Source organism: Danio rerio, chromosome 16 (genome assembly GCF_049306965.1).
Source record: "Danio rerio strain Tuebingen ecotype United States chromosome 16, GRCz12tu, whole genome shotgun sequence".
Taxonomy (NCBI): domain Eukaryota; kingdom Metazoa; phylum Chordata; class Actinopteri; order Cypriniformes; family Danionidae; genus Danio; species Danio rerio.
The window spans coordinates 38,911,493-38,937,875 of NC_133191.1; the positions used below are offsets into that span (position 1 = coordinate 38,911,493).

General features: G+C 34.4%; 1 protein-coding gene and 1 long non-coding RNA gene across 22 annotated transcripts in view; one reads left to right on the forward strand and one right to left on the reverse strand.

Annotated features, from left to right (window-relative positions):
* Window positions 1-1,872: 1,872 nt before the first annotated feature.
* Window positions 1,873-8,918, reverse strand: LOC141378248 (uncharacterized). Of its 2 annotated transcripts, XR_012392281.1 has the most exons (4): window positions 8,441-8,918; window positions 7,996-8,067; window positions 6,718-7,018; window positions 1,873-1,994 (listed from the first exon to the last, which is right to left on the reverse strand). It is a non-coding gene; the product is annotated as an uncharacterized lncRNA (long non-coding RNA). The 2 variants fall into 2 exon arrangements; XR_012392280.1 differs by lacking the exon at window positions 1,873-1,994 and having other exon boundaries at window positions 4,783-7,018.
* map7d1a (MAP7 domain containing 1a) overlaps window positions 8,467-26,383 on the forward strand; it is a 111,582-nt gene continuing 93,665 nt past the window's right edge. For 15 of the 20 annotated variants that reach the window (XM_021466720.3, XM_068213984.2, XM_068213986.2 and 12 more), the window contains exon 1: window positions 8,507-8,918. In XM_021466720.3, the coding sequence (XP_021322395.1) occupies window positions 8,858-8,918 (61 nt within the window). In that variant the 5' untranslated portion in view covers window positions 8,507-8,857. Of the gene's footprint in view, window positions 8,919-21,567; window positions 21,607-26,383 lie in introns of all 20 variants that reach the window. The other 5 variants (XM_073925171.1, XM_073925173.1, XM_073925172.1 and 2 more) reach the window with 2 other exon arrangements.

Genomic DNA, 26,383 nt, shown 5'->3' on the forward strand with positions numbered 1-26,383 from the left:
ACTCCACACATCGTTCTATTCACAACCATACGTTTCCTCTTCCTCTTCTTATGTATTTAATGAGTTCATTCTTCCTCCGTTAGCTTTCAAGATCTCTTTACCTCTCTTCTTGTTAAGGCCGATGCCCCCAAAAATCCATTAAATAAGAAATAACAGGGAATTTGGTACAGGGATTGTGAAGTTTTGACCAACTTCCTTTTTGTCAATGAGACTTTCCACTGGCTTAAGTCATGCTCTCTTATCGCTCTCTATGGCCTCAGGTTTTCTAAAGCTCTCCTGCACTCCTCAATTTAAAAAAATGACATTTGGTAAATGGATAGAAACTTCCAGACACTCTTACAGCACACAAATAAATAAAAACTGACCGTTCAAGCTATGTGGAGTAGCAATAAGACCCTTCTGAGTAGCACATTATCCAAACTAGCTGTGCCATACTGTAAGAGCCTTTTACACCAGAGGAACATTTTCATGTAGTTCCTAGAACTACTGGGGAAAGGAACAGCTTTTGGTGTGGGAACTGGAAACTTGCTGCATTCCAGTCCAATTTTGTTTATGTTCTCCATTCGCTAACTTCCCTCCTTTTTGTTCACTCAGATATACATCATTGATTACTTTACACAAGTGTCCACTACTTGCAGAACATCTTAATAGGTTTAAATGGAATGCCCTAAACGCTTAAGCATTCGGGAATGTCACAATCGCATTGGATTTAGGTGCTAAAGTGGACATGTAAAGTCGACTCCCTCCCTTGGTCAAAATCTTTATTTCTAAAGTGCTTTTACAATGTAGATTGTGTCAATGCAGCTTCACATAGAAGTTCTAGTAAATTGAAACTGTCAGTCCAGTTATCAGAGCTGAAGTTCTGTTTAGTTTAGTTCAGTGTGGTTTAATTTTTACTAATGAAAGTCCAAAAACTGAAGAGCAAATCATCGATGCTCAACAAGTCCCAAGCCAAGCAGGCCAGTGGCGACAGTGGCGAATGACAAACTTCACCAATTGATGAAAGTGAAGGAAAAAACCTTGAGAGAAACCAAGCTCAGTTGGGCACGACCATTTTCCCTCTGGCCAAACAAAAAAAAATCAACCATGTAAACTTCCCTCGTTCATCTGATGAAGTGGAACACACTTTAAAATGATGGCAGGGAATTCCCCGGAGTAAACAAGTGAAGGGTACTTCGCAAAAGCGTGTCTAAAAGTGGACAGGAACACAAGTTTTAGGAAATAAATTAGCTCTTATTTCAGAGTAGGGTCTAAACCAGCACAATATGAACTGTTATAACCACACATAGAAAAACACAGCTGTAGTCAAGCATTCTCAATCCTTAAGTTGCAGTTGCTAATTTTAACACATAAATTAACACTTGATGTTACTTAGGGATAGGAGGCGTCACTCTAGAGTTCCTATTAACATTCGAATGCAAACAGTAAAAACAAAAGTAGTTCTTGGGGGACCAGTCTGGAGGCTAGTTCTTAACTGGGTTTCTACAACTACACCGCGAAACTCCCTATCATTCAAAGATCTTTTTGAAAAAATGTTTAGCTCCAGAGATGTTTTTGCAGTATTGAGTTTATTATAGTTTTATTATATTGCATGGCAGCTAACAAATTTAGGTTCTGAAAGCAATACCTTAACGTTCCCATGAATCTATATAACATATTTTTTTATTATTTGTTTGTAAAAACATAAATATATATAAATAACATATAATAAATATATTATTATAATATTACAATCAGTTTCATAACATTTCTCCTATCATGTTATGTTCAAAATACTAAATAGCCCTATATGCGTTTCTGGAGATCGGGAATTATGTACCCAGAAATATGTATGGCTGCATTTTGTCTTTAAAACGAACGCTACGGGCTTACCAGCTGACCGCTTACCTCCATATGGATGGCTTTCTTGCTGTTACCAGTTTGTCCTGTTAGCTCGCCATGTATGTCAGTGGACTCGACAAGCAGAGAAGAGTTGACCAAGAAGGGGTTCGAGTCTGGTGAAGAACAGTTCCAGAAATCGGGTAAGACAAAAACAGAAGCCAAAAAATTAAACAAGTAAATAACAGGGTGAGAATGTGGTAAAATCTGAAAACGTGGTAAAAATCAGGCAAGGGCTTTTCTTTTTCTAGATTGCTTACTAAAATTGTTGGTTGGATTTAGGGAGGAGGGTGGGCGGGTCAATCAGTGCTTTTGAAAACACTATTGGATGGGTTTGGGAAGGAGGTGGGTGGGTCAGTCGATCAGTCAGTCTTTCAGTCAGTCAACAGCGGCTTCTGTTGGAGTAAAGCAAGAACAACAGGTGCGAATGGCACTCCCGAGTTGGCACTCCCGCCTCTGGTGGATTTGCAAAAACAGAAACTGCAAAAAACTTAGCTCCTGGGAAGTATTTGGCACTCTCCAGAAATGCATCTAGAGGTACATTATCAGAATGAGCCTGGTTTGATTATATTAATGTTCTAACAATGTTATTTAAAATGTTATGAGAATTGTTGATCCATATTATATTAATGTTTTAAAGATGTTTTTCTATAAATGCTACAAGAATGTTCCAAAAAATATTTTTGCATTTAATGGAATGTTCTAAAACCGTTCCCTTTACATCTTCATGTGCATGGACAATGGTCACCGCATAAAGGCTCCACTTCAGGTGGCTACTATTATATTTTTAAAAACATTGTCATTGAAAACACACCAATAGGCTATATTTTAACAGAGAAGGACATTTTAAAGAGAGCTTTTTAACTGATCCAGTAGGGTCACTGTGGGTCATTCACCCACTCTGTCCCTTTTTCATTCTCTCTTTAAGTCCTCAGTAAGTACAATATTTGTCATGGTAATGAAAGGGTCTATGGCCGGATCTTTGGGTGGTGGAGGAGGGGGTGGGGGTTATGTGAAGGTGTAGAAAAGGAGGGCTATAGTTTCTGCAGTGCAAAGTTCATGGCATTGGAAAGTAGCCCTTGAGAGGTGGACATCTTTTGCGTGGTCTGGTTTGTGTCTTTATGGCTGTCATAGGGCATTACATAGGGATATAGCTGAGCTGTATGACAATAATAATATGTCATTCATTCATTCATTCATTCATTTTTCTTTGGCTTAGTCTCTATTTCAGAGGTCGCTACAGCGGAATGAACTGCCGGCTATTACGGCATATGTTTTAAGCAGCAGATGCCCTTTCAGCCGCAACCAAGTACTGGGAAACATCCATATACACACTCATTATTAATACGTCATGTGCACTGCGCTCTGAAAGTAAACTGGAACACAAGTTTTAGCTCTTATTTGAGAGTTAGATCTAAACCAGCACAATATAAACTGTCACATGTATGACCAAACATAGAAAACACAGATCGTCAAACATTCTCAATTCTCAAGTTGCAGTTGCTTAGTGCTTGTGCATTAAATTCTAATGTTCAGTTTAGCATGCACACATTATTCAATCTGTACAAACGCATAATGTCCTGGAAAAAAAAAAATTACCAGTATGTAAGTTAATACACATTCCTTAAACATTGCAACAAAACACAATGGCAATAAAGTTTCATCATATCCAAAAACAACTGAACTACTTTCTGCCTATATTTGACTAATTCTAGTAATAAGAAATCAAAATAAGAAATCTTTACAAAGATGAGACTGAAGAGAATCAGTTATATTTTTTTCCAATATTTTAACACCAAAAAAAAACTTTTAAAAAAACCTGAATCTGCTAAAACTATAACAATAAGACATTGGTCGAGGTTCTCAAACCCTTAAATTACAATGTCAGAGACTAAATTACAATGCATGTTTAGTTGTGGCATATATTAATTTTTAATATACGTGTACCGAAAAAGGTGTCAGAAAGTTTAACCTGGTTCCATCAAATCAATGTGCTGTCTTTTTAATATAAAACAATCACATCAGGGGTCGCAAAAATAAATAAATAAATAAAAATCGAAAGCTGATGGCTTTTATCTGTAGGTTTTATGGTTGTATTATTATGGATACAATATGGTAATTCTAATACTTAAACAAAATTTTATTAATTTTTGGAAGTCATCAAACGACCACCCCTACACAACCCCTACACCCCTGCACCACATTGTCCTGCGAGCCTCATTTCTGCATAAAGTTTACTCAGTTTAGATAGTATTTGGTCCCTCTCTAAATTGAGTTAAAGTTAAGGTCGGCTCACACTAATTTTTATTTTATTTTATTTTATTTTATTTTATTTTAACAACAATGAAGACGTGCCAAACACGAAAGAGAATGCCCCCGGAGTTTAACGTCTTCTGTGACACTATCCCTAGATCTAAAATGGTTCCTCACAGCAAACAAATATTCTGAATTGAGTAAAATTTGCTCAGAGGGTTCTGCTGTGTGGGATCAACTGTTATAAATAATGTTTAAAATGTCATGATGATGCTTATTATGTCAAAACCATTTTAGCTTTTTACATTTTGTCATTGAATTTATTATACCTGTCAAAAATGTTGGGTTGTCTTGTATCGCCACTTTGTGACTAACAGTTGTTAATGTTTTTCCCTTTTTTCTTTTTTGTATAGTCAATTTTTAGTAATTGAAACTCTGCGGTATTTGAAGGAATAGCTCTCCCAAAATTGAAAATTTACCCACTTTGAAGAATTGTGGAACTCATTGTAGGCACTTTACCCATTGAAATCCATAGTAGAAAAACTGTATTCCAACATTCTTCAAAATATCTTCCTTAGTGTTCAACCGAACACACTTAAACTGATTTAAAACAAATAAAAAGTGAATAAATTGTGACAGAATTTTTATTTTCGTGTGAACTATCCTTTTAATGTTCAGACTTTTCTTCCTTGCCTTCCCTGGAAAACACATTCAAACTCTGACATTGTTTAATGAATTCACCTCACTCGGTAATATCTAATATCATGCAACATTACACTAGAGCTGTGGCTGACTGAAGGAAAATGCCTTGAGATGAATGACATTATATGCTGACTGACTGGATTCTCATTCCGCAACGCATGTGATCTCTAAAAAACAAAATATAGCACGATTAAATTTATGCCGCATCATTTTATTTATGATCTGTCAAGCCCATCCAGTTGCTTCTCTCCAAGGCAGAACAGACCTGGCAGAGATGTTTCAAACAGTGAACGGATGAGACTGGCCAGGCTTTAATACGTCATTTTCTCACTAACACAGCTTTAAAGTTTTCAGACATCACATTCTTCACAAAGAAACACTTTTATGAAAGACTGAAGGTTGCATTCTGGACATTCCTGTTATTGTGGTTTCATTAAGGGGCCGGCGATGACCCTGAGCATGCAGAGATGCTGACCCTTGGGTTCTCCAGGACAATAGACAGGCTTCTGGAGACTGACTCTATTGAACCTGACCCTCACAAAGCACATAAAACTACCAAGTTAGCATTGGAGCTTGATGTGTAAGGTATACCAATTGAACTGTATTTTTTCAAATAACATGTTTAGATTTTTTTTCTTCATGTTTTTGCATTGCAGACACTTGAAAAGCTGAATTTCTCATTTCGAGCACAATCATGGGTGCATTTCCCAAACAATGGCATAACTACTGAACTATCATAGTGCAATGCATCATTTGGGAAAAGAACAATGTGAGGAGTGTTTCCCAAAACCGTAGTTTCTCTGTCGCAGATCCATCGTTTTAACTACGTTAGTTATAACAACTACTTTAGAGAAAAAAGCATCATATTTTGTGCAAATGATTTTGTTTCACATGCACACACATTTAAAAAAAAATCTAACATTATTTTTTTTTAAAACATGCACTCGTTTTCCATATTAATTGAAATATATGTAAACTGCACATTTGGGCCTATATATGTTTCCTTTACAAATAATATTGTGAATTTTTTAAAAATAAAATCACTAACAATCCTACTTAACAATAATAATAATCATTATCATTAATAGTAGTATAAATAGGATATTGTTTATTTATTTATTGAAAAGTCTACTTTTACAGATAAATTTCTTCATAAGTAACCTTGGTAAATTAAAAGCATTAACGTATGATATAAAGAAGGTCACTGGTTCAAGCCTCAGCTGGGTCAGTTGCCGTTTCTGTGTGGAGTTTGCATGTTATCCCAGTGTTTGCGTAGGTTTCCTCTAGGTGCTCCGGTTTCCCCCACAGTCCAAAGACATGTGGTATAGGTGAATTGGGTAAGCTAAATTGGCCATAGAGTATGTTTGTAAATGAGTGTGTGTGGATGTCCCCCAGTGATGGGTTGCGGCTGGAAGGGCATCTGCTACATAAAATGTGTGCTGGATAAGTTGTATTTGACTAGATATTTTTCAAGACACTTCTATACAGCTTAAAGTGACATTTACAGGCTTGACTAGGTTTAACTAGACAGGTTAGGGTAATTAGGCAAGTTATTGTATAACGATGGTTTGTTCTGTAGACTATCGAAAAAATAAATAGCTTAAAGGGGCTAATGATATTGACTCTTAAAATAGTGTTAAAATTTTTTTTAACTGCTTTTATTGTAGCCGAAATAAAACAAATAAGACTTTTTCCAGAGGAAGAAAATATTATCAGACACACTGTGAAAATTTCCTTGCTCTGTTAAACATCATTTGTGAAATATTTTAAAAAGAAAAAAAAATTAAAGAGGGGCTAATAATTCTGACTTCAACGGTACATGAAATAAAGGACAAGGACAAGTAAAATATGGATCATTTAAAGAATTAAAGAAATCCCCCAAACCTCTGAGTCCAGTAGTGGTGACAGGTGGCTCTTGGGGGTTTGTGTCGCACAGGCCAACAGCTGCACAAAGGAGCCCCACTGGTGTTTTCGGGGGACGGGATGTCCCCTCTCAAGCGTGCCATTTACACCCCCTCCCCATCTCAGTACTTCAACCCCCCTCTCTCCACTAAAGCGTCCACTCTTATCCTTTCTTGAGCAGATGCCAGCTGGGCTCTACAGGTGGCAAGCAGCTTCATGATTTTCAGATTTTTTCCGTTAATGTTGTTTTGCTCCTCAGCATATATTATCAGGTCATGTCGTTCTGAACAGAAGATGTGATCATTTTGACATTATTATTGAGTTTTATTTTTGGAATACCATACATGCACCTGCACCATCATTTTTATAATGAAAACTCAAATGCTAAAATAATTATTTACAAACAGCAACTTAGCGATTACCAAAGTTATTACCAAAATTACCATTCACCAAAACTGTTAATTAACTCATAAATGATTTCCCCTCATGTGGTTTTTAAACCATTATGAGTTTCTTTCTTCTGTTGAACATGAAATAATGTTTTAAATGATGCTGGCATACATTGACTTTTATAGGAAAAAATGCCAGCTAGCATTTTTTTAAATAATAACTAGTAAAGTGTGCATAAATTATGGCAGGATATAAATTTTTGAGTGAACAGTCCCTTTTACATGCACAAACTAACCCACATAGATAAAGAGGAAATCCTTTTTTCTTTATTATTATTATTATTATTTGCTTTTCATTTTGATGCATTCATTTTGATTGTCTATTGGCACTTATATGTCAGTGTGGGCAACTTTAGGGGGAGGAACTTATGATATAGAGATAAATTTTCTAAAATAAGTGAGTGCAGGAGTCATCAAACTCAAATTTTTGTTGCGGATATCTGGCAAAATCTGTATATTTTGCAATGGAACTTACCAAACATCCAAAACAATGCTGTGTGCTGAGCTAAACATGTTCTTTGTAGCTCATGTGAATATATGTGATGGTATTTGTATTTGTTGAGGACTCAAAACAGCTAAGAAAATGTGTAAAGAATTAAAAATTGTGTAATAACTACTTTGAGACAAAAACATTTTAGGCTATTGCAAAGAAATGCATTTCCAACACGTGCAACAAAATGTAATGGGCAACATGGCTGTCAAAAACAAAATGCTTAAGCACATGTCCTTTTTATGGATACGTCTTGTGGCATCCTAATGTTGGTTCATTTAGATGTCTTTGATTCTTGATGCATTTATATTTTTGACTTACCTCACCGAAGTGGTTTATCTCTGTCCATTTGCTGTGTACCTGTGAGTTCAAATTGCCAATTGTGAACACACCCTTTTAGACTTAACAGTATGAGAATTCAACTTTTACTCAAGTTGTAGGCATGTAATACAATCTGTAGTTTCAATTTCAGTTTCTCAACAGAGAAAGAAATCCTAACTAAATAATCTTTCTATAATAAAACAAGTCTTAAGTCCATTGAGTCTCAAACATTTCGAAGTCGCAGGCCGGCGAAACCTTCTGTGGAAAAACAGGTTAGACTGGTAAAATATAATACAGTGTTTAAAGGATTCAAGCTTTTGAAGTCACAAAAACAAAAGTATATTGTTTTAAATTCATTGTAACTCTTCTGAAGTTTCTAAATCGTATTAATAAACCAGTGTCTGTAATTATGGACTACTTTAATTCTAAATCCACCCCTATGTACAATGTGGTATATTCCATACCGGAGGCCGAGTTGGGACGGTCTTCGGTTCACAATGAGCTGCATGCCATCACCTTCAGAGCGGCAGAGGGAGCACACAGAGTCCGCATCCGCTGTGTGTGTGTGTGTCAGAAACTTTATACAGTCTCACCGCTCCACGAGGCCAGGACAAATATACAGTTTTCTGACTGGACTTTAAACAAGGGCTCTACATGCATCCATCGTATCCATAATATTTTCCCGCAAGACCCTTCGGCTCGGCTGAGTGTTTTGGGGATTTTTATACGCTCAGGAGAAATTGGGATCGGTTTCTCGTGCCTGTGGAAATCCGGTGTTATCGAAGAAAGTTTCTCCCTGTCTCACGGAAGGAATGAATACATTTTAGAAAGAAATATCCGCATGATTTAAAGGGATAAAAACATGGAATTCAACCATATCGACACACAATCTGGATTAAATCAGATGACACCCTCAGAAACACGTAAGTTGGTGTTTATGTTTGCTTTAACGTTAATAAAACCGTCGTTCTTCAAGATGGTCAGTGTATGATCAAGTGAAAAATCTTTCTTTAAATGTTAGCAAAATGGAAATAAAGGTAAACTTGGACAAAGTGAGCAATTGCAGATACCTCTTGACGTAATGTATAAGAAAAATGCCACTCATATATATTTATATGAAGTAAACACACATTATTTTTTAACATATTTTAATGTGTATGTTGTCAAACCATCCAAGTACTTTTTAAATCTAAAATATGACGTGTGTATGGGGGCATATGTGACGTGTTGTACTGATTCAAGCTCAAGCATGAGATATTCACGCTGAAATTTCACAACCGGTTGATTAAATAACGAGTATCTGACGCGTACATAATGTTTTTCTTATATTACTAACGTTAACTGTTAGTTATTAGCTAGGTTACTAGTTCACCATCTATGGTGTGTACACTAGCATGGTGTTTTGCTGTCATCTACGGGTGTCATGGATTATTCTGACCCTCCTTCTTTCAGTGTCGACACTCTTGCAGTCTATAATGTATGGAAGGCCGTTGGGGCCAAAACGTCTGCAACAAACGTGTTAACGCGTAATTTACGCGTTAACACGTAATTTACGCGTTAACACGTTGGTACGTGTTAACACGTCATTTACGTGTTAACACACAATTTACGTGTTAACACGTCTTTTTTTAAACTGGTCTCATTTTAAAGTGCTATCATTTACTAATTTCTCCAATTAACCAACTTATTATATGTATAATGTAATTTCACTTAAATCACAATAAATGTTTTGCAGTCAATGATATGTAGCAGATATTTAGTATTATGAAAGGCCAGACATCTTCTGTTATGTTATGTTTGATGGCATAATAATGTATAATAATAATGTTTGTTATTCAGCTGCTGAGATTTCTTTGAAATATGTGTCCAGAGAAATCAGAATGAGATTTATTTGACAAGTGTCTGCAAACACACAAGGTGTTTTTTTTCCAGAAGCACATATACATACAGTATATACATACAAATCAACACAAGAACACAGAATTACATAAGTGGATAAAGTAAATAATAAAACATTTTGGATACAAAATCATATACAGTAAGGGTTGTGTATATGTATGACTAAAACAGGAAGCTACTAATCTAATAATAAAGATGTATAGAGAAAGATATGTAGAGATCTGGAGGTTGAGCAGGTGCACTAATCCTCTCCGCTGTCCTGATAGTCCACTGCAGTCTTCTTATGTCTGATTTGGTGATTTCTAGATGGCACTTAGAGTTTTTTTTATCTGATCTTTTTATACATTTATTGTTTGCAAAACTTTACACTATATACTTTTGGTCTCTGTACTGGAAACTCCAAATCACCAAGACAAAACATTCTTGTGTGCAAACAATTGACAATAAATAATTGACAAGTTTTGATAAAACTGTAATTAAGCTCCTTTCTGCCTGTTGAGCAAAGCCCAAGTTATGATATACTAAATTAAAATTACAAGACAAAAAGTCGAAATAATGATTTATTAATTCAAAATATGACTAAATAAATCTGTAGCAATGACATAACGACAATAGATGGCGACAACTCACCATTTAAATGTGTAACTTAATTCTCTAAAGAGGATTAATCTAATAAAACTTGTTTTTTTTTTATATTTCAGTTATTGAATCTTTAACTGAATGTCATTTTTTTCATGCATGCAGTTTTCATAAACAAGCTAATGAAAGAATTTAAACTCAAATTAATGGTCCATGGTAATTTGACAAGTAACTTTGCAATGTAGTGGGTAACACATGCAGTTTAAGTCAATTCAAAATGAAGTGAATTTAAAGTAATATTTCCCACATTGTCTTTAACTAACCAAGGACAATTTCACAGTATTATTATGCCACAGTATCCATAAAACAAATTCTTCTGGAGTCATAAGTCTTATTTCTTATAGTTATGTTATAAATATTAAGGCGCTGCAAGCAATTTTTCATCTTGACAGGCTGGCAAAATTCGGCATGTACACTCTCTCAAAAACAAAAACAAAAAAAATTGTGGTCAGGCATGCACAAAGCATCTTCTTCCTCACAATGAGTTTCTTACTTCTATCATTCATCCAACCAAGTTCATTCTTCCGAAGTGATCTGGGAACAAGGTCAGCGCTGCAAATAGCTTGTAAAACCTGCCCTGGCTCATTTAAAGTGACCAGCGCAATGAATGATAATGTCATTAAAAATTAAAACAGTTTAAAACGGGCTTCTCTAGAACTGTAAATATTGCACATTATATAACAAATTGTGTTAAAGTATACAAGCATATAGCTGTCTTGTGCACTTCATGCTATTCTTTCTTCTTGCTTATTTTGCAGATAACAGACCAACAAAAAATACATTAAAATAAAGATACAAATTATATCACATGAGTTTCAAAAAGATATATTTTCCAAGAAAGATATAAAAGTGTATATCCTTTTATAAAAGTGTATATTTATGGGCAGGAACAAAGTTTTTGTTCCTGCCCATAAATAGATTTTTGTTCTGTGGGAAATAGGGGTTTATTTAATGTTACACTGTAATTGGGTTACAAGCCCGTCATTTGTTTGCTACATTTTTAATTTGTCAATATGTTAAAGATTTTCATAAGTATCTGATTTTTCCTTGTTCTAATGTGCTTTCGTTTTCTCCTCACCTGCTGCAGGAGTTTTAAAATCATAAACAATAATGAAATCTAGTTACAGCACACACAAACCTTAAACGTGCGCACACTACAAGACCAGAAAACTGTGGCACAGCACACTACAAGATATTATTAAGATTGATAAGCCTGATGGAGCACATAACCTGATTGCAGAATAACTCTGCTTTATGATAGGCTAACTAACAAATATTTGACCAACTGCCAGAGCGAACAGCCTGCAGAATGAAAAAAATGCTGCTTGAAAAGAGGACAGTCCAAACAAATGTCTAATATTATGAATAACAAAAATAAAACAAACTACTACTATTATTATTATTATTATTATTAATAATAATAATATTATTATTATTATTACGGATCAGAGAGAAGACAAAGGCAGATTAACAGAGAATAGATATTTAATGATACTTTAAACAATGTTGAGGTTGTTCATAAAAGAAATAACCAATACCAACAAAAAGAAGACAAACAAACAGAACTTAACTTCGGGTTGTAACAAAAACAAGATGATGCCAGTCGAGGTAAACAGTACAGGATTCACAGGACAAGATAACAGACAGGATGACAAACTGGCTACATCGTCAGGTAAATGCTGTCACACCGAAGAGAAATAAGTCTGGCTAATAACAAATAAATCAAACCATAAATGAGTGAGTGTTCCAGGCTTATGTAGTGTGAGCAGTGATGAGCAACAGGTGAAGGTGATTAGTGATTAGTCTGGTGATTGGGGCTGTTCAGGTGCAGTGAATGAATCTGACAGTCCAGAAGGATTCCTGACAATTATTATTATAAGCTAATATCATAATAATGGGATGTGCCGTGCTTTGACTGGCTATTTATTTCAAAAGAAAAATTGTTAGTTGTTGCACTGCATAGCTTATAGTGTGGAAAAATGTAATTCACAATGCAACAAAACCCTGGTCTGCAGTTACAGTACTGTCTCTCCCTCTGAATTTTATTTTCAATACTTAAATTTTCTAAACCTTACATTTTAATGTTTAAGCATTTTATTTCATTGGCTACACATCTGGGTCATAGTAACCACACACACAGAATAAAGTGTGGCTAATGAAAAAAAATGATAGTCTAAGCATATTATAAATTAGCTTGTTAATTTATTCATTTGTTTGAAACCAACACAATTCCCACCAGCTTTTCTTTTTAGGCTTTCAGGACGTTGTCACAGCCATGAATGGAATAACTGGCTTAATAATAGCCTAATTGTTATAATTTGACCAACTGCCTATAGGCACAACCTCAAAATGGTTTCTGGCAGTTATAAAAAAATAAACGCATGCACTCAAGGTGTGCTGCAATTCTCTTTCATATATGAAATAAAAGTTTGTATGTTAGAGAGAAACAGAATTGCGGCTCATCGCGTGCTTTTACTTAATTTTATAAAAGCCAGTAAGAGATATGCAAACTGGGACATAATGACACCTATTTTAAGGTTTTGCTTCTAGTGGCAGGTAATCAAATATTACCATAATAATAATAATTATTATTATTATTATTATTAGCAGGTTGTTGTTATTCCGTTCATTGTTGTGACAAGGTCTTGTAAGCCTAAAAAGAACAGCTGGGGAGAATCATGTCACTTTTAACAAATAAATAAATATATAAGCTAATTTATAATAAGATTAAATGATAGTTTTTTACCCAAAGTGAATATATATATATATATATATATATATATATATATATATATATATATATATATATATATATATATATATATATATGTGTGTGTATATATATATATATAGTATTATATTTATGTTTAGTATAGGGGATAAAATAGTGTAAGTATAAAAAAAAACTTTTAGTCCCATAGCCTAAACCGAAACGAGTAGGCTATAAGCCATAAGATTTTTATTTTCAGAGAGATAACTGCAGGGCCGGGGTTTTGCATTGTGAATTATGTTTTTCAATACTATAGCTAACAATTTTGCTTTTAAACTACATAGCCAGTCAAAGCACAGTATAATAAGTAAAACTGGCCACAATTTAGTTTGGATGCGATACATTGATTGGAAAATATACATTAACTACAAAGGCTGGTTATTTTACTGGTGATGAGGCACACTACAGTGTAACCTTACATTTTACTCATTATTTTAATTTATATTTTGTTAATTAATACTTAAATGTAAAAATGTTATTGAATCTACTTATAAAGATTTTTTATTAACTTTAAAAAATGTCTGGTGCAAAGTTTAATAGCTGTTAGTTGTGAAAGTTATTGATGTGCTCTGGCTCCTTTAAGAGAGGTGCACCGGAAAGTAGGAGAAAAGTTTGACAGATGCAATGCTGTTGTAATGCTGATTGTGAATGTCATGTTGATGCTCCAGATTAAAGAAAAAGAAATGAATGATCACCCTGGTAACCCTCGTTTATTTATGATACCCACGTTGGAGAGACTGGTGTGTAAACAGCCAGAAATAAGGGTTACAACAGATTTTCAGCAAAAATATTATAAGAAAACTTATTTGACAACCACAGATCCTATCAATCTCATAACAAATGCCCTAAATTACCTAGCCTAGTTGACAGCAAGCATCAAGTGTGTATTAAGACTGTGTCTGTCATCTGTCTTTATGAAGCATTAAACAGAAGCGCATACGGTGACCGCAGTGATGTTCAGCTGACGAGGCGCATTTATTTAGCCTGTAACCTACCCTATAGATTTTTATTTTTTTTACATGTAATGTTCTTAAACTTTTGTTAAAATGTATATTTATAGTTTAGATATAAAATATAAATATATAAAGGCCTGGATAAATTATGTATTTCATAAAATGATTGTTTATAGACTAAGCAAACTGTAATTCTCCAAATAGAAAATGACTAAAGTTGAATTTTTCATTACCTGTGTTAGTCTGGGGTTTAATTTCTCACGAAGGTGAAAAACTCTGATGCATTCAATCTCAGCATTGTCAAAATGAAAATCAAGCAAAAAGAGAGAGAGAGACAGAGTGCATGCGCGAGAGGACTCATATCTCCTTGGTGACGAATCTTCATTGACTGCAGATTCCAGCAGTAAGAGCAGACTGTGAAGGTTTAGTAGCACATTTTTATCCTAAAGTATTGCAGTGCACACAACATAATGAGTGACACATAGTTAAAAAAGAGGATAAACTGTTGGTGCGCGTCTCGCTGGCGCATCTGTGACCAAGACAGAACGTGTTTGTTTGAGATGATCAAGAGCAACGGTATCCAGAAACCACCAAATGAAAAAGATGAACCACATCCAACAGGAGGAACTGTGGATGCCAGAGGAATCTGTCTGAAATGGATGTCTTTGTGTAGTGAACAAGCATGAATAACATGCAGGTTTTAGAGTATTCATGTGAAATTCCTAGCTTCAGCTTACATGTTTTTCATGTTTGTTAACCATTTATTAATATGATTTACCATTAACAAAGCATTTGTTGGTGTAATTAATAACCTTATTGTAGTGTACACTCAGCATTATCTAATGTTACATTTGTTCATTAATGGTTCTTGTAAGCACTAAGGTGTTAACTAATTTATTAATTAACACTGTAACAGACGTTAATAAGAGTTATCTTACATTTCTTCATGTTTAAGGATCACTTTATTTCTATTGTTTATGGGGGACTTTTATTTTGACAAGAAATCGTTTTTTCAGAGCTAAAAAGTTATGATGAGAGAACAGTATGGATAGCGGACATTTCATGACGGTTTAACAGAGCTCGTGTTAAAAAGGACGGTTTGTAAGTTTATTCCTTGCTGCCAAATATGTTGAGCTTCTTTAAAGGAAGTGGAGCAGATGACGTAGGCTCAACGTAGCCATTACGATAGCTCGCATCACCACATTAATATTCACGAGAAGTATTACTAGCTGTTACGACAGACACAATCATCGTGACAACACAGCTACGTTTTACTTGAATTATTCATGATTCAGTGACCGAAGCACTACGCTTAGCTTACGGTGACCTTACCTCATCATCCAAGATCATGACGGGAGAGTAACGCACGCGGAAGTGCGTTAAGAAATACAAACCGAAAGCAGCAAAATACAAAGCAACATAGCTTTGCTGCTGTTTAATGTCGTTCATCATGGGTAACACTTTACAATAACAGCATGAATAATGATGTATTAATATGTAAACTAAACATTACTTTATTATTAACTAATGATGAGTTAATGCATGCCAATCATGAATTAACTTTAAGCATGAGTCACATGAGTTCATGTGTGAATAACGACTACCTTAATTGTTAGTACATGTTTATGCCTAATTTAACCTTCATGAACTCATGATATGTTAATGTATAATTATATTGTGACTTTTCATGGAAGGGCACATCATCATTAATCCATTCTTAACTACTCATGAACTTCCGATGCACGTCCATCTAGTATTTTTACACTGAATAACAATAGTAAAGTGTTCTGGCAGCATCAACATGAACAGGAATTCATGAGTAGGTAATGATGAGTTAATGGTGATGTGCCCCTCCAAGTCATGACATAATTATACATTAACAACTCACGAGTTCACGTTAGTTACATTTAGCTTAAACTTAAATGTTAATTAGTACATTAATTAACAGCATGTACTAACAAGTAATTAAGGTAGCTGTTATTCACACATGAACTCATGTGACTCATGTTGTAGTTTACGTTAGTTCATGATAATTGCATGCATTAACTTATCATAAAATCATTCATTCATTTTCTTGTCGGCTTACTCCCTTTATTAATCTGTGTTCGCTACAACAGAATGAACCGCCAACTTATTTAGCATATGTTCTACGCAGCAGATGCCCTTCCAGCTGCAATGCATCTCTGGGAAACATCCATTTACACTCATTCACGCTCATACACTACGAACAATTTAGCCTACCCAATTCAACTGAACCGCATGTGTTTGGACTGTGAGGGAAACCGGAGCACCCGGAGAAAACCCAAGCGAACGCGGGGAGAACATGCACACAGAACTCCACACAGAAATACCAACTGACCCAGCCGAGGCTCAAACCAGCGACCTTCTTGCTGTGATTCAACAGTGCTACTGCGCCACCACGTTGCCATCATGAATTTATAATAAAGTAATGTTTAGTTTACATATTAATACATCATTATCAATGTACTGTTATTGTAAAGTGTTACCAAATCAATTATATAATTAAAAAAATTATATAATTACAAATAAATATCAAGTCATATCATTTAATTATATATATATATATATATATATATATATATATATATATATATATATATATATATATATATATATATATATAATCATTTTCAGATAATGATAACTCGTTATAAAGACATCATTTCATTAATTCTTTTTTTAAAAATGATGCAGTGACACATTTAGTTGGATCATATATGAAACCAATTGGCATGACTAGAACGCTAGTAAAAGGATTTTCACTCCAGTGTGGTGATACATTAAAGTATTTAGCGGCCTAAAAACACCAATAATACACATGGCCACATCTTATAGGACACATATATCACACAGAATAACAGAATAATGGAAATATATTTACTTTGTGCATGATTTATTCAAATTACTGTAAATATGATTTGCTATTAAGCCATATAAAATGTGTAAATCTGTAAAGTATCTGAAATACAAGTTCATATTTGAATTATATATATATTTTTTAAATATTGAAAAAATGGGCAACACTGTGCTGCAGTGGGTAGTACTGTCGCCTCACACAAGGAAGATTACTGGTTTGAGCCTCGGCTGGGTCAGTTGGTGTTTCTGTGTGAAGTTTGCATGTTCTCCCTGTCAGAGATAGGCAGTATTTTACATACAAAACTGTAATCTGTATTTCATTGGCTTTATGAAAATGGTTTTATATTTTGTATCAAAATACTTTAGTGTCTTGTATTTTGTATTTTTCAAATACTGTAAAATACTTTGAAAGTCTACATAATGACATAAAATGCGGCCTCTGATTGATGTTTTCTCAGTTGTTTGCCCAGACTTGAGATCAGAACAGAAAATGTATTAAGAAGGTCATCAATGCTTGAAAATAACAGACAAATGGCAGGGGTATATTAAAGAGCAAGGCAACAATCATTGAAAATGGTATAATGCACAATACCATGAAAAAATATAAAATAATGAAAAAAACACCTAAAGACAGTGTACTGAAGTTCACCAATTGGGTAAACGAAGACTTTAAGTTAAAGAAGAACTGAAAAAATCTTGAGAAAATTAGTAAACTGCACAAATAATAGTAGTTCTGGATGGATTGCTGATGTAGATGGCAAGACAATAAGACACACCACATAAAAATAAGCCCTACAGTGGTGACACCTATACTTAAATGGTTGTTTAAAAAGTCAGAATTTTGATCTGCAGGTGCACTTATATAGTTAATGAAGAGGAAAGATGTCTGTCTAAAGATAGCAAAGTGGCAAAATACAGTATATGAGACACAAACTTAATAATACTCCAGCCTATACAGACTGGTCAAAAACTCCAGATTCCAGACTTTGCAAAAACAGATAAGTCCATTTTTACAGATGACATGTTTTATGTTTTGCATTGGTTACCGCCAAAACCTTATTTTATGTGTAGGCCCTGCATATTGTGTTGCGCTCCACCCTGCTTTTCTTTCTGTCTCTCACCAGCTCTCAGGTTAATTAGCTCCCAGCTGCTAATCATTATGAATCTGCCTGAATCAGAGTGGTTTGGCTTTAAATACAGCCCTCTGAAGCTAGAGAGTTGAGGAACACTTCTCCCCAGCTCTTAAGTGTAGTAGTAGTAGTAGTAGTAGTAGTAGTAGTAGTAGTAGTAGTAGTAGTAGTAGTAGTAGTAGTAGTAGTAGTAGTAGTAGTAGTAGTAAATTTTATTATTATATTGTTCACTTGTGGTTGTGATATTGTTTATTAGTGTTCTTGTAGTTGGATTAAGCCTTAAAGCCAAGTTAACATTATTGTTGCATTTCCATTACTATATAATATTTTGTGTACTTTGAGATTTACTTCCAAGAGTGAATAAAGCGTGAGTATTTTATTTTGTATATCTTTACACCTGTTTATAGTTGAGAGAAAGCTCAGGGAATTTTGTAATTTGATTTTCATCTTTGTTTTTTTTTTTTATTTTTTATTTTTTGTATTAGGTAAGCTTGTCCTCTAAACTTTGTTAGCTGCTTTGTTTGTTCAGGCTATACTCACTCCGTTTGACAGTTTAATAGAAATATAGAAACTAATTCTATGGTTTATTTTTTTTTCCAAACCATGTGTTAACTCTTTACTCTGGGGCTGAGAATTTAAGTCTTTACCAGGTTTTTAGTTCTAATTCAATATTTTACTAAACCTCTTCATATAACACCTTTTTAAAATATAAGACCGTTAAGAGATGGTGTCAATTTTTTTGGCCACTCAATGGATGGAAACACAATGATGAGATCTAGTCTAACTCATTTGCATTAAATCTTTTTTTAAAGAGATCATCTTCAAGACTGTTGCTGTCAAACATTGTTCACATAGTATAGTCAGTGTAATGGTGAAGGAATGACCAAATATGCCTATTAGTGGAGGGTTGGCGAAGAAATTTTCTGCTCGCTTGTAAATGTATTTTTTAATATGTTTTAAAAATAATAAATATATAGTATTTTACTTTGATACATTTGTGCCTGCTGTATTTTGTAGTTTATATTGATACACGTAAAATTGATGGATTTAGGATTTTATTTAAAAATGTGGTTCAGTGTATTTTTGCCCATCCCTGCTCCCCGTGTTGGCTTGGGTTTCCTCCAGGTGCTCTGGTTTCCCCCACAAGTTCAAAGGTGTGTGTGTGTGTGTGTGTGCGTTTATATTTATTTATATTTATTTATATATATATATATATATATATATATATATATATATATATATATATATATATACATACATACATACATGTACACACACACACACATTATAATTACAAATATGTATATGAATGTTCAATTATGTAATACTTTTTAACTATATCATGTTTTATAATATAAAAATCCTATTTTCCCATAATTTTCAGTTAATGATTAAATAACTCAGTTAATAAATAAATGATAAATTAAAAAACATCTTTTATTAATCATCTTTAGAATTATATTACATATTTAGATGGTTGTTTTTTTACCGCCTATTGTTGTAATGTAATTTCTACAGAATTATTCAGTCATAAATTTGAGTTATTAAATCATTATTTTGACTTTATCTTGTACTTTTGATTTAGTAAATTATAATTTTGGCTTTGCTTACCTTACATCGTTTGCACAAAGTAATGTTTTGTCTTGGTGATTGGAGCTTCCAGCTATAAAAAATATATAAAAATATCTAGTGCAAAGTTCTGCAAACATGTATATATAGCTATATATATATATAGTTTAGTAATTTATGACATGTTATATACGGTATGAGAATGTAGAATCTGCAGCCACTTCATCTGACAAAACTTCATTTACTGTCTGGTTTGGATCAGCCACCAAATCAGACATAAGACTGCAGCGGATTGTCAGGACAGCGGAGAGGATTAATTCTGTGCACCTGCCCAACATCCAGATCTCTACACATCTTTATCGATCTTTATTATTAGATTGGTTGCTACCTGTTTTTATAGTCATAAATATACACAACCCTTACTATTTATGATTTGTAACCAAAATGTTGTATTATTTACTTTATCCACTTATGCCATTCTTTTTTCCTGTGTTCATTTGTATGTGTGTACTGTATGTATATGTGCTCCTGAAAAAAAAAAAAACACAAAACATTTCTTGTGTTTGCACACACTTGTCAAATAAATCACATTCTGATTTCTCTGGACACATTTTTTAAAGAAATCTCAGCAGCTGAATAACAAACATTATTAATATACATTATTATGCCATCAAACATAACAACAGAAGATGTCTGGCCTTTCATAATACTAAATATCTGCTACAGATCATTGACTGCAAAACATTTATTGTGATTTTAGTGAAATGACATTATACATTTTAAAATAAGCAGTTTCAAGAATGAATAAATGATAGCACTTTAAAATGAGACTAGTTTAAAAAAAAGACGTGTTAACACGTAAATTGCGTGTTAACACGTAAATGACGTGTTAACACGTACCAACGTGTTAACGCGTAAATTACGTGTTAACGCGTAAATTACGTGTTAACACGCAATTACGCGTTAACACGTTTGTTGCAGACGTTTTGGCCCTAACGGCCTTCCATAATAATGTGAAAATACTAAATGATTTAAAGGCAAACAGGATTGGTCGATCATCTAACACGTACAAACCTTCTGGTTACATTACATGCAATGCAATGAACACTTAACCTATAGTGAATACATCATCTTGGCAAGGACGCCATAATGACCCAATAAACAGAATCATAATATATTGAAAGTAATTTGGATGATGCATTCCCTTGTAACGGCTTGCCAATGCAAAAAATATCAACCATTGGGTTTGGAAACACCCTGCAATTATGCATGTTCTGATAAGCATGAATATACTGTAACACAACAGTGAGTCCGTTTCTTAACTCACATTACAGTCATTTAGTAGAGATCCTGAGAACATGGAGTGGATCATTAGGTGTTTAGGTTTGGCTGGTGCTCTTGTTTAGGATGCTATTGGTTAGTATTGAAGTAAAGTTGGTTTTATATTCACACATTCATTCTTTCTCCTTAATAATATAATTTCATGAAAGTAATTTCATTTTTGCAAATCCTAAATAGGGAAATCATATTAGCAGCCGATGACTATCAACGTACAACATTGTTCAGTCCATTAAATAGTGCTAATGTGGTTTGAAGTCATTCTTGCATGCAATTTCACACCCAATATTCAAAGTAGAATGGAAAACAATATAGGGACTGTTAAAATAAACAAATATGCGAACCAGCTTTTACCTCAATTTGGTTGGTTTTGTGACATTTTGCACCATTTTCTCAGATTGAAGGGGATCAATTCCAGTCCTGAACTATAATTGAGGTATCTCACAATTTTTCTTTTGTGTTCATGTTGACTGTTGTAGTATGCAACTCCATGTAGTTATTAGAGATGAATGCATTAATCCACCAATGTTTTGCAGTTTAGTGATCAGTTTGTTTACTAAAAGTTATTCAGAAGTAATCAGTCTTGCTCATTTTCATCCATTTGTTGCAAATGATTAGTAATAGGCCTTTCTATAAGAATCATTCGAATTGAAAATATTTTGAAATTAGATTCAAACCAGGCCCTGTTCTACAAAGATTGTATTTTGTTGAACATTCCAGTCTCAGCCGCAGACGTTGCATGCGTGGACCATTGGCTGAACATCTGTTGCACTCTGGGAGCTTCAGAGTCATTGCTTGAGTTCTACTGGAAGATGTGCGTGTTGTGTTTTTTAATTGTCTGCCTGGAAATAAAGCTGTTATTACTCCAAACCTCTTTTTTGAACTGTGACGACGAGTACTCATTTAAATAAATAAATGCTGGATTTTTAAAAGTATTAAAATTAAATTTAAGTTTACTTTTATACTGCTTTTAAAAGCAGCTTCACTAATTGTTCACATCATTAGTCAAAATCAAAAGTTAAGCAGTTGTGTATAGGGTGGGCAGTATTTAAACATAGTTAACCTACAGGTAAACAGTATATAGCGTCCATCCAAGAAATGTATACATATATAGTTTACATGTAGTAGTAATAATAATAATGCCTGTTCAATGAAGTTTAGTTTGCTGTCCTTAAAGTTTATGGGGGGTTGGCATTCTCTCCTGATGCCTCTCTCTGGCATCATCATTTGACTCTACAATCTATGGACTGTAAAATGCCTGTTATCCCAACCCAAATTAAGTTAACTTAGGAAATTTAAGTGGATTGAATATTAAACAATGAAGTTGTCTCAAAGAATTATATTGCTTTAGCTCATTTAGAATAAGTAGTTTGACATTTTTTTTGAGTGTGGCCATTCTGAGGTGGAAATTGAGAAAAAAATAAAAGAATTAGCATAGCTGCTGTTCATAATGTATCTGCATGATAGAAAAGAAACATAAACAACAAACTTTGATCACGCGCTTACCAAATTCATAGCGACAGGACAATCAACATGAATTGGAACCACATCTTTTTAAAAGAAGTCAAGTGGCAAATCTGGATTTCACCATTTACAGATTGGAAAAGCTCTCAGGTAAAAAATGTTTCTTATAAACATATTTTTATTGCGTGTTAGCAGACCACTGTAATTCACACATGTGGGTCCACACACAAGCTGTGCTTTCATCGGAACACTGACGACCCATGTCTCTGAACAATTGTTCTTTTTCCACTTGTTTGAATTACAGTTGGCAACACAATGTGGCGTCTCTGAACACTGTAACAGATAAAAACAGGTCTTCGAACCTATATCATTTATATTAATGAAGTTGCATATTATTCACAAGAGAGCATGCTGATTCATTCAAACCAAGTCTTTCTCATGAATTAATGCACAGATATGCTGAAAAGTCACGTCACTTTGTACCGGCCATTACAGACAGCTAATTTTCATGCTGGAATTTACACGATGTGACATAACTTCAAAATTTCTTTTCAAACCTCAAGAGCGAATTTGCTTGACAATGCAAAAACAATCAATTTTTACTTTTTAGTAAAATATATGTGTCCCAATAGTGTTTTTAGCAGCTTCGGGTAAATATATGACTGTACAGATCTCGAAAAATGTGTTTTGTTGTTTTGTGACCTTTTAATGTGTTTATATATAATGAAGATGCCATTTTTGTCATACACTTATATTTTCAATCTACCAAACTTGACTCTAAACGAAGATCACAAATCTTCTGTGATTATATTATCTATATGTTAGTCAATTGGCCACTTGGACAGTCCTTTACCAGTGCAAAATGCCATCAGATTGAATTTCTGGCTATGCAAGATGATTGTTATAAAACAGGCACTCTTTTGAAGCTGTAAAAAATTAATAATTCGAAGAAAAGTTTAGATTTTCATGCATCTTAGCGGGCCAACATGTGTATACACTAAAAATGTTGAGTAAAAGTAGTGACTGGCTTATTTTTATGTGGAATTCACTGTTAATATGCCTTATAATGATAATATGAAATGCGATTACGAATACGTCTTGCTCATTTAATTTCAGAAGCATCCGTAGTGATTTTATTATAGAAACACGTCTGGTTAAAGCACTTGATGTCCTTACAGTACCTACAAGATTTTCTAACTGAACATTTTTGTCCCAAAAAAGTTTTGAGTTTCTTTCTCTTTTTGACCTAAACAAGATGTGGCTTTTGTGTTCGAGTATTTTACACTGAAGACTTCTTTCACAGTCGACTGTTACTCATTAACTTTCTTTTTTTTATCCTTCAGCAGAGAGCTCAGTTTGTGGCTTTAGACTGATTAATCACCTTTCAGTTTGTCCCAAAGACAAAGCAAGGCCCATTTTTATGCTCGCACACACTTAGGAGCCCATTATTCAATTGTTTGAGAGAAATACAAAGTAAATTGAAGTCCTCTGATGTTAATGGCGTGCGCTGAATGGGAGTTGAGGCGTTTTCAGTCTGATGAGGTCTGCTCTGTTGAGTTCTGCCCTGTCAGGACTTTTGGAGAGCATCTTCTAATCTCTCTTTTCTTTAGATCTGCATTCAGGCACGAGTGCTACTCGGTTCCCCTGCCTTTACGTTTTACACCCCCCAGCTGTCGGCACTGTTTGGTTCTCTATCATTATAATCTCCCTGTGCTAACCTGAGAATCGGCCTCTAGTGTGCTTGATTCATTAAGATTCATGAAACTGCTTCTCTGAATACACATAAATAACCCTCTGCATTCAGATATGCCTTTTGTGGTATCATAGGGTGATTTAACAGTATATGTGAGTATATGTGTGAAATCATGAAAAAGTAGGCTTTAAAAGTGATTATTTACTTTACTTAAAAAATAAGTAAATTTGTTGTAATTTGGAACAGTTGAGTTCACTTAACTTAATTTTTTGTAATTATGCACATTTATTTACTTGAAGTTTTTAAGGCTACAAGTTTACTCATTTAGGCCCAACCCCAATTCTATTTTTGAAAAATCTTTGTTAGAAGGGGTATTTACCCCTTTCCCTTAGCCCTACGCCTTCAAGCTAAAAAGAATTGGAACACCCCTACTCCTTTACGGGAATGCGCAAAACGAGGGGTAGGGGTAAGGGGAAGGGCTAAGTGGTAGAATTGGGATTGGGCCTTGTCTTTGGGTCCTTTTTACACCACACTGATTGCAAAATCACGCGTGAGCTGATGCACTGTTTCTTTACTATTGAGAGAATGTGCGCGTGCCCGTGAATGAGGTCTACTTTAGTGGACAGAACCTGCATATAGTCTGTGAATAATAGGTAATAAAGTGGTAAATAACGCAGAGTGATCGTTTGGGAGCCGCGCTGGAAATATGATTTGCATGTATTTTTTTTTCTCTTAAAGTGACGGCAGCCATGACTTGAACCGTACTCGGCAGTGAAAGTGAAACCAAAAGCATGCACATCATTCAAATGATTAGATCTCATTGTAAAGTTATGATTACAGCAAGCATTTGATATGTTTTTTATTTCATAGCAAACACAAGGTGTTGTACATGAAAATAAACGTTTTACAGTGTCGGTATACAATAAGTACTCTAGCCTATATAATGTTAAATATAATGCTAAAGGGAATCTGATACTGACAAATGTCTCATTTTACTAGTGAAAAAATGGTCTAATAATGTTGTCAATGACGAGTGGCAAGCATATATCTCAAACATAATAATCCAACTTTCTGATGTCATCACTGTATTGTGCAGTAATGACCAAGACAAATTTAAAGTCTATTCAAGTCCACCATTCCAAGTCTATACAAAACGTAGCATTTTAAACAAAGTAGACTTACACATAGGCCTAATATTTTTATTGTTGTTTTACCTTATGTTATTAAAAGCAATTATCATTTTAGCCAGAATAGTGCAGCCCTATTCTGTAATAGACAAGTCAGTGATTCGTTCATTCATTCATTCATTCATTTATTCATTCATTTTCTTGTCGGGTTACTCTTAGGGGTCGCCACAGCGGAATGAACCACCATTATCTAGCAAGTTTTTACGCAGCGGATGCTTTTCCAGCCGCAGCCCATCTCTGGGAAACATCCACACACGTTCACACACACACTACAGACAATTTAGCTTACCCAATTCACCTGTACCACATGTCTTTGGACTGTAGATCATCATCTTTGGATCATCCTGAATTTGTATGCACCACTATATATTTTGTGTTCAAGAAGCATTATTTTGAGGAAGATGCTATGTTGTTGTCACAAGCAATCCTTTTTATTGTGTGTGTGTGTGTGTGTGTGTACATGTCAGCCCTGTGGAGGTTAAAGGGACTGACAGGAGCCAGTTTCTGTTGTGTAACATGTCTAGTGACCCCCAACACGCACACATTCATATGCACACTCCTTTCTGTCACACCCATGAAACAATATCATTTAGATTAAAATTTTTCCACCATGCAATACACAGAAAATAACTCCTAATTAGCTTACCAAACAAACCATGACTTTGCAAAATATACAGTTCACTCTTATGTAGATACCATGCTATCTCATTAGTCCACTGACACATTATTTACCAATTAATTCCTTTTTCGAATGGTTGGAAGTACTTATTTCTTTGCCTCATGTTGATGTCCTTAAATCAGCGTGACAGCCTACAGGGAAAATGTGTTTAATTGGCATATAACGATCAAATGATACAATTTTATGAATC